This window comes from Oncorhynchus mykiss, chromosome 17 (genome assembly GCF_057628025.1).
Source record: "Oncorhynchus mykiss isolate SJ-2025 chromosome 17, ASM5762802v1, whole genome shotgun sequence".
In the NCBI taxonomy this organism is placed as follows: domain Eukaryota; kingdom Metazoa; phylum Chordata; class Actinopteri; order Salmoniformes; family Salmonidae; genus Oncorhynchus; species Oncorhynchus mykiss.
In genome coordinates, this window is record NC_143038.1 from 63,973,993 (window position 1) to 63,987,793 (window position 13,801).

General features: G+C 42.2%; 1 protein-coding gene across 4 annotated transcripts in view; it reads right to left on the reverse strand.

The window, feature by feature from the left end:
• Positions 1-2,137: 2,137 nt before the first annotated feature.
• The window catches only part of LOC110494670 (macrophage-stimulating protein receptor), a 28,134-nt gene continuing 16,470 nt past the window's right edge, over positions 2,138-13,801 (reverse strand). For 2 of the 4 annotated variants that reach the window (XM_090206295.1, XM_090206297.1), the window contains exons 8-21: positions 12,917-13,053; positions 12,557-12,736; positions 11,954-12,053; positions 11,614-11,832; positions 11,162-11,308; positions 9,760-9,916; positions 6,987-7,070; positions 6,687-6,887; positions 6,346-6,432; positions 6,031-6,212; positions 5,156-5,265; positions 4,502-4,667; positions 4,284-4,420; positions 2,138-3,454 (exon numbers count right to left, since the gene is read on the reverse strand). In XM_090206295.1, the coding sequence (XP_090062421.1) occupies positions 3,220-3,454; positions 4,284-4,420; positions 4,502-4,667; positions 5,156-5,265; positions 6,031-6,212; positions 6,346-6,432; positions 6,687-6,887; positions 6,987-7,070; positions 9,760-9,916; positions 11,162-11,308; positions 11,614-11,832; positions 11,954-12,053; positions 12,557-12,736; positions 12,917-13,053 (2,142 nt within the window). In that variant the 3' untranslated portion in view covers positions 2,138-3,219. Of the gene's footprint in view, positions 3,455-4,283; positions 4,421-4,501; positions 4,668-5,155; positions 5,266-6,030; positions 6,213-6,345; positions 6,433-6,686; positions 6,888-6,971; positions 7,071-9,759; positions 9,917-11,161; positions 11,309-11,613; positions 11,833-11,953; positions 12,054-12,556; positions 12,737-12,916; positions 13,054-13,801 lie in introns of all 4 variants that reach the window. The other 2 variants (XM_036950740.2, XM_090206296.1) reach the window with 1 other exon arrangement.

A 13,801-nucleotide genomic window follows, 5' to 3' on the forward strand; every position in this document is an offset into this window, starting at 1 on the left:
TGTGGCTGTTGAACAAGTTGAGGAGACTAAATTACTTGGTGTTACCTTAGATTGTAAACTGTCATGGTCAAAACATATAGATTCAATGGTTGTAAAGATGGGGAGAGGACTGTCTGTAATAAAGAGATGCTCTGCTTTTTTGACACCACACTCCACAAAGCAAGAAATGCAGGCTCTAGTTTGGTCTTATCTTGATTTTTGTCCAGTCATATGGTCATGTGCTGCAAAGAAAAAACTTGTTAAGCTGTAGTTGGCCCAGAACAGAATGGCGCGTCTTGCTCTTCATTGTAATCAGAGTGCTAATATTAATACTATGCATGTCAGTCTCTCTTCGCTAAGAGTTGAAGAAAGATTGACTTTGTCACTTCTTATTTTTATAAGAAACATTCATGTGTTGGAAATTCCAAATAGTTTGCATAGTCAACTTACACACAGCACTGACACACACACTTACCCCACCAGACATGTCACCAGGGGTCTATTGACAGTCCCCAGGTCCAGAATAGATTCAAGGAAGTGTACAGTATTATACAGAGTCATGAGTGCATGGAACTCCCTTCCATCTCTTATAGCACAAGTGAACAGCAAACCTGGTTTCAAAAAACAAATAAAGTAACACCTCACGGCACAACGCCTCTCCCCCATGCGACCTACTTGTTGTGTGTACTGACACGTATGTGTAACTGATAGATGCACACACACACACACTACATGTTCATGTTTTTAAATGTATGTAAATTTTGTAGTATTTTGTCTGTAATGTCTTTTCCATTATGTGTCGAACCCCAGTAAGAGTAGCTCTCACCATTGGCGTCAGCTGATGGGGAGCCTGGTAAATCAAACAGAAAATCGAAGTTAGTACATCAGCCATTATAGCATTAACAGCATTTCTCTGATCGCCATGCCAGATTGAATTACAAAATGCTTGTCTCAAGGACCATGTAGAAAAGCACATTTTAAAACTGTAGCCTACAACACGGTGGAACATTATGTGGAACTGTTTACATAAAATCCTCTTCATACCAAAGTTAACCTATTGTTGCATTCTGTCAAAATATGAAACTGTAATATAGTGTACAGCGCAGGTTGTCAACCTTTTCCTTTTCGAAGACCACTGAGCAAGCTTTCAAGAGTGCCCAATTGCACACACAAACACACACATAGCACATTAAGAGGCTGCTCTTTACAATAGCTCCACAGTGTGCTGGTGTTTATGACAGGTAAACCTATTATCATCTCTGCAGTGAGAGTATCTCCAGTTCTGCTCTGTGGGAGGCTCAGAGGAGAGAGATCCCAGAAGTCTGTGAAATACTTCAAACCCTTCAGTATAAGCAATAACCCAAAACACATCTCTCATGAACACCTGTATTCATGGCTACTGTATAGAAACCAGTCATCTGATTGGCTGTGTTAAATCTAATGTTTTACTTTCTTCATGTTGATACAAACGTAGACTTGTGTTTTCTGATTGATGTCACTAAAACAATCCACAAGATAAACACAGTTGGAGGTGATTACACATCTAGTGACTGAAATAAACAAGAGAACTAAGGCTATAGGGTGTCCTGAGATTTCAGTCATAACCATTTCCTTACGCAAAGTAAACATCCCTCTTATCTCCTTTAAGCATTGTAGTGTGAAACATAGATTGTTGTAACAAAGGTCTGGCGTGTACCTTGGTCTGATGATGTGCAGAATACTGCAGCAAAAGTACTCACGACAAAGGTTTTTACTGACCTCTAGTGATGGATTCAAAGACTAACAAGCAGTAGAGGCATACTTCAGCTCAGAGTTAAATGGGCAGTCCGCATTTCAAACAACATCACAGCAGCCACCCCCTACTTGTTTTGGTAAACAGCTGAGGGATGGGGCTGGAGAATTTTAACCACTAACAAAGCTATGAATACAAGGACTGACCATCCATGGTATCAAAAGTATAGTTTTAACCATGTTTTGAGGCTATACAGTGTTTGTTTACAAACAATGGAGTAAAACAAGCTTATATTTATGGTTCTGATGGGGTGTGACAGTTCAACTAAGCTCACGAGGCAGTTCTAAGTTGTATTTTTTAAGAATCAAATGGGTATATACAGTATCATTCATTTAGAAGTCCAAAAATGGATGCAGCATCCCAGACTTTCCCTTTAATAAAAGACAGGTTTATTTCTCAGACAAATGTATATGTTGACTCCCTGAGTATCAATTAGTATTCCTATTATGATTTTCTCTGAAGAGGAAGGGCAATTTAAAGCTTACCCATTCACAAGGATGGCTAACTGAACTATCCTCTCAGAAGTGTGTCCTTGTGAATCTCAAGGGCTGAGTTGACAGGCAGCCCAGTTGACAGGCAGCCCAGTTGACAGGCAGCCCAGTTGACAGGCAGCCCAGTTGACAGGCAGCCCAGTTGACAGGCAGCCCAGTTGACAGGCAGCCCAATTCAGATTTTTCCCGCCGCTAATTCGTTTTTTTGCCAATCACATCAGATCTTTTCACATCAGATCTTTTTCAGATCTGTTTGGCCAAAAGACCAATTAGTTAGTGAAAAAAATATTAGAATTGGGGTGCCTGTGTAAATGCAGAAAACTTGACCAGTTTGGTCAGTGGACATATTTCATACCATAAATCAAATGATCAACACAATTGACCATCTCGAAAACTGTGTTTACACATGTAGCACAATTCTGATCGGTCAAAAGACCAATAGTGACAAAAATATCAGTGTGTAAACACAGCCATAGCAAAAAAGTTAGCAAAATCTGACATACTATATCCATCCTATTAAACATATTAATGTCAAGCTTAAATCATAGTAATTAATTAGCATAACATATCCACATTTCAGACATTTACATTCATTTGTTCATATTTACAGCTGTGCTTCAGACATGGAGAGGGTTCACTTGGTGTCCCATAAATGCAATTTCTCCAACTGAAAACCTACCTTTAAGAAAACATTAAAAGTACACAAAAATATGATATAGACATAATTTGTGTACACACGGTGGGGGAAACTCACACAATTGGACAAATTTAGTCAATAGTCAATGTTTTATTCCTTCCCAATCCAGTCTCAAGTAACAGAACTGCAAGATTCTTTCTGCATACTGCGTGGATAGGAAAAGAAGAAGCCTTTCATCCGTGCCCTCTGACCTCTCTCTACTGTCCCTGTCCTGGTCTGGTCAGTTCTGGTGTGGTCCAGTCAGTTCTGGTGTGGTCCAGTCAGTTGGACATAACGCTGTCTGACTCTGATCCAGAAGAGGCTTCAGCCTTGTCAGCGGAGGCGGTCAGGGCGGGGTAGGGCCGTGGCTGGTCCAGGTTGACGTAGGTTACCTTAAGGCTGATGTAGTGCTCTCCCTCCAGGCAGGACCAGATCTCCAGCACCTCCTGGTCCAGCGTGTGGAAATCAGGCCTGAGCTCCGGCTCCGGGTTCCAGCACTCCAGCATGATTGAGTACCTGTAGAGAAACAACAGCAGCCATCAACAACCAAGACAGAGAAGCTGTAGAGCAATGGCAACTGCCGTCAACAACCATGAGTACCTAGAAAAACAACAACTGCCGTCAACAACCATGAGTACCTAGAAAAACAACAACCGCCGTCAACAACCATGAGTACCTAGAAAAACAACAACTGCCGTCAACAACCATGAGTACCTAGAAAAACAACAACTGCCGTCAACAACCATGAGTACCCAGAAAAACAACAACTGCCGTCAACAACCATGAGTACCTAGAAAAACAACAACTGCCGTCAACAACCATGAGTACCTAGAAAAACAACAACTGCCGTCAACAACCATGAGTACCTAGAAAAACAACAACCGCCGTCAACAACCATGAGTACCTAGAAAAACAACAACTGCCGTCAACAACCATGAGTACCTAGAAAAACAACAACTGCCGTCAACAACCATGAGTACCTAGAAAAACAACAACTGCCGTCAACAACCATGAGTACCTAGAAAAACAACAACCGCCGTCAACAACCATGAGTACCTAGAAAAACAACAACTGCCGTCAACAACCATGAGTACCTAGAAAAACAACAACTGCCGTCAACAACCATGAGTACCTAGAAAAACAACAACTGCCGTCAACAACCATGAGTACCTAGAAAAACAACAACTGCCGTCAACAACCATGAGTACCTAGAAAAACAACAACCGCCATCAACAATCAAGAGTTCCTAGAAAAACAACAAACACCATCAACAACCAAGCTCATCTGAGATAATTTTTTCAAATTCTTAGTTTACGGGGTAGAAAATAAGCCCAGAAACACTTACAGGGCATCAGGGCAGAACTGTGGCTGGGGAAGCCTGCGCCCCTTCAACAGGAATTCAGTGATGTCATAGGGGTCCACTTCAGGATAGGGGCTAGCTCCTCTGGTCAACAGCTCCCACATCAGGACCCCAAATGACCACTGTGAAGACAAGGGGTAAAGAGCTAGAGTCAAGACAGATCATGTATACAGAGTATGCTAACTAAGGACATGTCCACTCACCACATCTGACTTAGTGGTGAACTTCTGTGTCTGCAGGCTCTCTATGGCCATCCACTTGACTGGCAGCTTGGCCTTCTTGTGGTTCTGGATGCTGTAGTACTCCTTGTCAAACACATCTCTGGCCATGCCGAAGTCTGCCACCTTCACCGTGAACGTTTCATCAAGCCTAAAGAGACAATAGATAATAGATTATAATAAACAGATATTAAAGATGGGACTGCCAGGTCCTGGATTGAGAAGTAGTCTTTACATTAGTTTCAACTTAGAATGTCACATGCACTAGTACAGTGAAATGCCTTTCTTGCAAGTTCTAAACCCAACAATGCAGTAATCAATAACATTGTAACACTAAAAATAACACAAGGTAGAACAAAAACACACAATAAATACAAATAAGAAGAACAGAAGAAAGTAAGTAAGCATAATATATAGAGGGTCAGTCAGTTCCAGTACCATATTTACAATGTGCAGGGATACTGGATCGATAGATGTAGGCACTCTATTTATAGGGGTAAGGTGACTAGTATCAGGATATATGATAAACCAAGTAGCAGCAGCGTATATGATGATTGTATGTGAGTGGGTGTGTGTGTGTGTGTGTGTGTGTGTTGGCGTGTCCAATAGGTATGAGTGACAGGGCTGCCCTTGACTTACATGCAATTCCTAGCTGCCAGGTCTCTGTGTACAAACTTCTTCTGGGCCAGGTACTCCATCCCTTTGGCAACTTGCAGCCCAAAGCCAATCAGGTCTTTCACTGTTGGGTTCTGGAGGAGGAGAGAAAGAATAGCACAGGAGTCGTTGGTGAGATATCATTAAAACCTCTACAGGATCGGTGGGTCCCCTACGGGACGGTTGAGCTAATGTAGGCTAATGCGATTAGCATGAGGTTGTAAGTAACAAGAACATTTCCCAGAACATAGACATATCTGATATTAGCATGAAAGCTTAAATTATTGTTAATCTAACTGCACTTTCCAATTTACAGTAGCTATTACAGTGAAAGAAAACCGTGCTATTGTTTGAGGAGAGTGCACAGTTATGTACTTGGAAAGTGATTAATAAATTAATTAGGTACATGTGGGCAGTCTTGATACAATTTTTTTAACAGAAATGCAATGGTTCATTGGGTCAGTCTAAACCTTTGCACTTACACTGCTGCCATCTAGTGGCCAACATCTAAATTGCACCTGGGCTGGATTAATACATTATGGCCATTCTCTTGCATGTTTTTTTCTTTGTATTATCTTTTACCAGATGTGATATATATTCTCCTACATTAATTTCACATTTCTACAGACTTCAAAGTGCTTCCTTTCACATGGTTACTTCAGGTCCTGAGCTATAGGCAGTTAGACTTGGGTATGTCATTTTAGGTGAACATTTATAAAGGGGGTGGATACTTAAGAGTTAATAAAACCAAAGCACTTGCAGTAATCTGCAGTACACTGGTGAAAAAGGTTAAGTATCAGTTAAATCTGGCATTTCTGTCCATTTACTTTGACAAAGAAAGGCCCTATAGGCTGACTTACCCTCCTTTCACAGCGTATAAAGTGGCGCAGGTCTCCATATTTCATATAGGGCAGCACCACCAGGGGGAGCCCCTCCTGAGGCAGAAGAATGCCCAGCAGGGACAGAACGTTGTTGTGGTGGAACTCCTTCATCAGGATGCCCTCTCTCAGGAACTGCTCCACCTCCTCCAGGGCCGTGATCCCTGAGAGTGAGAGAGAGCGAGAGAGTGCGAGAGAGAGCATTGTTCTACATGAAACTAGCAGGATATACACTCAGCAAATGACGAGCATAGTTGTTTATGGCAAGAGGACTCAAAATGTAAATAATCAACTTACTGTTCAATGCTTTAACAGCACAGTGGATTAACTGTTCTTGGTTCTTGTTGTCTGTTAGGTAACCATGGTACACAGTCCCAAAATTACCTGAATAACAACAAAATTACATCAGTGTTTTTGGGGATATTGCTCTAGTCTAGTTACATACTTGTAAAATGAAAAAAATATGAACATGTGATTGAGTGGAAATAGAAATGGATGGACTCTAATGAATTGAATCTGACTGCCAGAAACACGTTTCTTCTCTCAGTATCTGAGGAGGTCCCGATTAGTTTGGCATGACAATGACAATAGGAGTCGGCAAGACAGCACCAACAAATCTGGGACCGGTCTATCCATACCTTTGCCAATGATCTGGTTGCGGTGAATGTTGACAGTGTCGGCTGGGATCAGGACGTCTCTGACCTCCTCCAGGAGCTCAGGTTTCAGGGTGTCCACTGAGATCAGAGGCACGGCCAAGGGGTCAAAGGTGGCAGTGTAGACCAGGCCATGGAAGATTATCCCTCCTGAGCCTGTCGTCTGGCTCGGCTGGGAGGACAGGTCTGGAGTACAGAGGAAACATTGATGAGTGAATTTGAATAACAAGATTGATGAATCATAATCAATGATCACATCAAGGGTCTCACCTCGTCTATAGTCACCTGTGGGCGATAGGTCAGGGTTGCTGCTTATTCTTCTGCGGACGGACATCCTTGCTAAACGAGTCTCTACATTGGCTGAAATTTCTAAATCAACACAATTAATGACATTGTCATATACAGTACCAGTCAAAAGTTTGGACACAGAACACACATGGGTAAAGCGACAATTGTAAATTCGTCATTGGCGTTGATTGGTTACAGATGATCCAATCGCTTATGAATTTGTTTTGTACAACACCCCTCATTTTGACTTCCCCAGAAACAACTTCAACGATGGGAGCCTCAGAGTGAAGTACTGTATGTAGTGAGCAGTGGAAGAATTCAGTTTGAGACATCAGGCAAATAGTGTATAGATCCAGTAATATACAGTACCAGTCAGAAGTTTGGACACACCTACTCATTCCAGGGTTTTTCTTTATTTGTACTATTTTCTACATTGTAGAATAATAGTGAAGACATCAAAACTATGAAATAACACATATGGAATCATGTAGTAACCAAAAAGAGTGTTAAACAAATCTAAATATATTTTAGATTCTTCAAAGTAGCCACATTTTGCCTTGACGACAGCTTTGCACACTCTTGGCATTCTCTCAACCAGCTTCATGAGGTACTGTAGTCACCTGGAATGCATTTCAATTAACAGGTGTGCCTTATTAAAAGTACATTTGTGGAATTTCTTTCCTTCCTAATGCATTTGAGCCAATCAGTTGTGTTGTGACAACGTAGGGGTGGTATACAGAAGATATCCCTATTTGGTAAAAGACCAAGTCCATTATTATGGCAAGAACAGCTCAAATAAGCAATGAGAAATGACAGTCCATCATTAATTTAAGACATGAAGGTCAGGCAATCTGAAAAATGTCAGTGCAGTCGCAAAAACCAGCAACCGCTATGATGAAACAGGCTCTCATGAGGACCGCCACAGGAAAGAAAGACCCAGAGTTACCTCTGCTGCAGAGAATAAGTTCATTAGAGTTAACTGGCTCTCATGAGGACCGCCACAGGAAAGAAAGACCCAGAGTTACCTCTGCTGCAGAGAATAAGTTCATTAGAGTTAACTGGCTCTCATGAGGACCGCCACAGGAAAGAAAGACCCAGAGTTACCTCTGCTGCAGAGGATAAGTTCATTAGAGTTAACTGGCTCTCATGAGGACCGCCACAGGAAAGAAAGACCCAGAGTTACCTCTGCTGCAGAGGATAAGTTCATTAGAGTTAACTGGCTCTCATGAGGACCGCCACAGGAAAGAAAGACCCAGAGTTACCTCTGCTGCAGAGAATAAGTTCATTAGAGTTAACTGGCTCTCATGAGGACCGCCACAGGAAAGAAAGACCCAGAGTTACCTCTGCTGCAGAGAATAAGTTCATTAGAGTTAACTGGCTCTCATGAGGACCACCACAGGAAAGGAAGACCCAGAGTTACCTCTGCTGCAGAGAATAAGTTCATTAGAGTTAACTGGCTCTCATGAGGACCGCCACAGGAAAGAAATACCCAGAGTTACCTCTGCTGCAGAGGATAAGTTCATTAGAGTTAACTGGCTCTCATGAGGACCACCACAGGAAAGGAAGACCCAGAGTTACCTCTGCTGCAGAGAATAAGTTCATTAGAGTTAACTGGCTCTCATGAGGACCACCACAGGAAAGGAAGACCCAGAGTTACCTCTGCTGCAGAGAATAAGTTCATTAGAGTTAACTGGCTCTCATGAGGACCACCACAGGAAAGGAAGACCCAGAGTGACCTCTGCTGCAGAGAATAAGTTCATTAGAGTTAACTGGCTCTCATGAGGACCGCCACAGGAAAGAAATACCCAGAGTTACCTCTGCTGCAGAGAATAAGTTCATTAGAGTTAACTGGCTCTCATGAGGACCACCACAGGAAAGAAAGACCCAGAGTTACCTCTGCTGCAGAGAATAAGTTCATTAGAGTTAACTGGCTCTCATGAGGACCACCACAGGAAAGGAAGACCCAGAGTTACCTCTGCTGCAGAGGATAAGTTCATTAGAGTTAACTGGCTCTCATGAGGACCACCACAGGAAAGGAAGACCCAGAGTTACCTCTGCTGCAGAGAATAAGTTCATTAGAGTTAACTGGCTCTCATGAGGACCACCACAGGAAAGGAAGACCCAGAGTTACCTCTGCTGCAGAGGATAAGTTCATTAGAGTTAATTGGCTCTCATGAGGACCACCACAGGAAAGGAAGACCCAGAGTTACCTCTGCTGCAGAGAATAAGTTCATTAGAGTTAACTGCACCTCAGAAATTGTAGCGCAAATAAATTCTTCACATTGTTCCAGTAAGAGACAAATCTCAACATCAACTCTTCAGAGGAGACTGAGTGAATCATGGTCGAATTGCTGCAAAGAAACCACTAATAAAGGAGAGACTTGCTTGGTCCAAGAAACAGGAGCAATGGACATGAAACCGGTGGAAATCTGTCCTTTGGTCTGAAGAGTACAAATTTGAGAGTACAAATATATGATCTTAATATGAGCCATTTGCTACACCAGCAAAAAATATTCTGCAGCAACAGGAAATGTATATTGTTATGTGGATTATAATTAATGGAATATTTTTATAGGTTGATACACTTTTCTCAAATCTGAAATTTCAAAGTGGAAATTACAAACTTCAGAAGCCTATTTAAACCTCAAATACACTACAAGTTTAAAATGTCCTACATTGCAGGAAAGTTATCCTGAAACAGGGTTATGATGAAAGTGAATCCCAAGGTAATCTCATGGTAGCAAATCCTACGGACAGTAACGGTTCTCACCTTTCTTTTTCCTCCTCACATGTGTCATGGCGATGAAAGCCAGGGCAGCGCCAACGCACAATGCAGCAAAGATCCCCATCACCACACCCACTGTGTTGACAGGGTTGCTGAAGAAGACCACAGTGCCCACCTCATAGGCATGCCCATTCACAGACACCTGGGACAGAAACCAGGATATCACTCAGACCTCATTTTTATATCACTTTACTTTAGTAACAGTTTACTTATGGATTGATGGCTTGCTTTTAACTTGGGATAGGCGTGCCGCTAGCACCCCACCTCGACAACATCCGGTGAAATTGCAGAGTGTGAAATTCAAAACACAAAATTCATAATATTAAACATGAAAATACAAGTGTCTTCCATTGTTTAAAAGCTTAACTTCTTGATAATCCAGCCGGTTTGTCAGATTTAAAAAAGGCTTTACGGCGAAAGCACACCATGCGATTATCTGAGGACAGAGCCCAGCATACAAACATTACATACATTTTCCAACCAAGCAGAGGCATCAAGAAAGTCAAAAATAAAATAATTTACCTTTGAAGATCTTTCTCTGGTTGCAATAACAAGGGTCCCAAATATATAACAAATGGTCCTTTTGTTCAATAAAGTCCTTCTTTATATCCCCAAAAATGTCAGTTTAGTTGGCGCGCTTGACTCAGTAATCCACCGGTTTCACTCGTTCAAAACGCATACAAATGAATCCCGAAAGTTACCAATAAACTTAGTCCAAACAAGTCAAACAATGTTTCTAATCAATCCTCAGGTACCCTAATATGTAAATAAATTAAAACATTTAAGACGGAGAATAGTATGTTCATTACCGGAGATAAATAACGAAGTGTGCGCCCTCACCGACGCGCACCACAACACTATAGCCAAAATGGGGGCTCTTAGAAAAACTACAAATTCTAGTTCATTTTTCAAAAAACAAGCCTGACATTCTTTCTAAAGACTGTTGACATCTACTGGAAAACCTAGGAACTGCAATCTGGGAGGTATTCCATTCATATTCCCATAGACAGCCATTATAATGAATGGTGAGCTCAAAAAACAAATTCCCGGATGGATTCTCCTCGGGTTTCCGCCTGCTATATCAGTTCTGTTATACTCACAGACATTATTATAACAGTTTTGAAAACTTTAGAGTGTTTTCAGTTTACTTTGGGCACCTCATTCATCAAAACTTCTGAATACTGCCCCCTATCCATAAGAAGGTTGGGGGTCAATTCCATTCCAATTCAGTCAAAGTAAACTGAAATTCTAATTCCAATTCATTTAAATGGAATTGACCCAAAACCTGTTTACTAAAGGCCCAGTTTGGTTTACTATAGAAGAGGCATGAAAATGGTTAACTAAGGGTTAAGTTCAATTAGGTTAACCAGTAAGCAGAGTAGCTCACCCTGACAGGTGACCCTTCACTGGGGATGATGAGATTCTTGGGGATCCTGCAGGTCAGTTCGTTGTCCAGTACCTGGACACCACAGTCCACACCTCCAATGCTCATTGTAATCTCCATACAGGGACTCACCATGCTCAGCTTGTTGTGCTACAGAACATGGCAGAGCAAGATTCATTGTCTCATTGTGGTACTTATTGGAGCCTTGTTATTATTTACTACAGGGGCCGAAGCGGGTTAGTTGTAAGCTGGTTATAATGTCATTTCAACCAATCAGCTTTGTCCGCTGAGACCTAAGAAATTAAGAAATCAACTACTTACACTACTGGTACAACAACAGTCATGGTCAGATTTACACAGCAATCAATTGTTCAATTGTAGAATAGAGTTACTGTACTTGATTGACTGACTACGTAGCTGGTTGATAATGCCTGTGTGTATGATTGTGAACGTACATGCAGGGAAACCTCAGTCTGTCCAGGGCTCAGGCTCAGTACGTTGCCTTCGTACTCAAAGGGGGTGATGCTGGCGTCTGGTTGGTATTCGAAGCGCTTCACCACAAGTTTGTTGGCCCCGTCCATGTTGATAGTGATGATGCCCTTGTCGGTCTCATTCCTGGGGAAAACAGGGGCGAAGCACTCCATATGTGTGGGGGTTGCTGTGCCGTTGCAGACCTAGGTTACATTCAAAGTGTCAATAACAGTATTCTGGGGATAACTTACTCACATTTCATAGATGTTACCTCCATCTTAGGTTCATGAGGCCCAGAGTTGTTAACCCTAGAGGATAACTTACACGCTGCAGAAGCTTCTGTGAGGGGTTGTGGGATTTGTAGCGGATCACAGTGTTGTACGCAGAGTCCAGATTACTGCCTTTGATGATGATTTTGGATCCACTTAATCACACGATTCAACAAATAAAAACAAACAAATACAGACTTGGTGTTATAGGTCACTATTGCTGAGTGTCCATTGAGAGGAAACCAGCACAATTTGCAGTTGCTGAAATAAGACCCACAAATGGACACACAACAGGTCTCAGCATGTCTATTTATGTTGGCAAAATCTTCACTTAGATTTACCTAATTGTCTCAAGAGAGTTTGAACATTTCCTGCACGGCATGTTTTCCCTCAGCTAAAAGTGTAGGCACTGCACTGCATGCACTTGCCTCATTACTGGCTGCTCTGTCATTGTATCTAACACTATGCCTGCTATCAACTGTCTTTTCAACTGTTTTCTACAGTTCTATAAAGCAGCATTTGTCAGTCAGCTATGCCCTGAAGCACCCAGATGATGCCAGCTGGCCAGTGAGTAAAGTACGACCTCGTGGACAGATTCGGGAAGTGACAACATTGTGAGAATTTTACTTCTGGGTAACCAGGATTAAGTATGGCCTACCTTCTGAAGCTGCAGACTGGCTGTATCACAGTGATCACAGGGTTCTTCTTGTAGTGAAACATCTTGGTAGTAGCCACTTGGGATTTGTCAATGAAAACCCTGACAGGCACCTTCTTCACCACTGCCAACCCTTTGGACAGGCAGACTATGGAGGACATGGTCCCAGTACCCTCAGTGACACTGGCAGAGACAGCGTAACAAGTGGGACAAAACATAATATTATGAACACTAATATACCATAGATACAGACAGACACATACTAAGAAAGGGACACATTGTTTAGTTCCAATGAGAGACCTTGAGAGAGCAAATTACACAGCAGAAACCAACGAAAACAGAGAGGTGGATGCCCATAATTACCTCTTGATGGGGCAGTCCTGGTCTCCTATAGACACAGTCTTTATCATCCCAGCGTTCAAGTGAGGCCCTGTCACTGTGACCAAGGTTCCCCCTATTTGAGGCCCATAGTCAGGAGTGATTTCTGTGATACTTGGCTCCTGGATACAAAAGTAGACATTAGGATGAATTAAATATATATACAGTGCATTTGCAAAGTATTCGGACCCCTTGACTTTTTCCACATTTTGTTACGTTACAGCCTTATTCTAAAATTGATTCAATAGTTTTTTTCCTCATCAATCTACACACAATACCCCAAATGAAAAGTTTTTTTTTTTTTATTTTGCAAATTTATAAAAGTACAAAACTGAAATATCACATTTACATTAGTATTCAGACCCTTCACTCAGTACTTTCTTGAAGCACCTTTGGAAGCGATTACAGCCTTTAGTCTTCTTGGGTATGACGCTACAAGCTTGGCACACTTGTATTTGTGGAGTTTCTCCAATTCTTCTCTGTAGATCCACTCAAGCTCTGTCAGGTTGGATGGGGAGCGTCACTGCACAGCTATTTTCAGGTCCCTCCAGAGATGTTCGATCGGGTTCAAGTCTGGGCTCTGGTTGGGCCACTCAAGGACATTCAGAAACTTGTCACAAAGCCATTCCTGCGTTGTCTTGGCTGTGCACTTAGGGTCATTGTCCAGTTGGAAGGTGAACCTTCACCCCAATCTGAGGTCCTGAGCGCTTTGGAGCAGGTTTTCATCAAGGATCTCTCTGTACTTTCCCTTGACCCTGAATATTATCCCAGTCCTTGCCACTGAAAAACATCCCCACAGCATGATGCTACCACCACCATGCCTTCACTGTAGGGATGGTGCCAGGTTTCCTCCAGACGTGACGCTTGGCA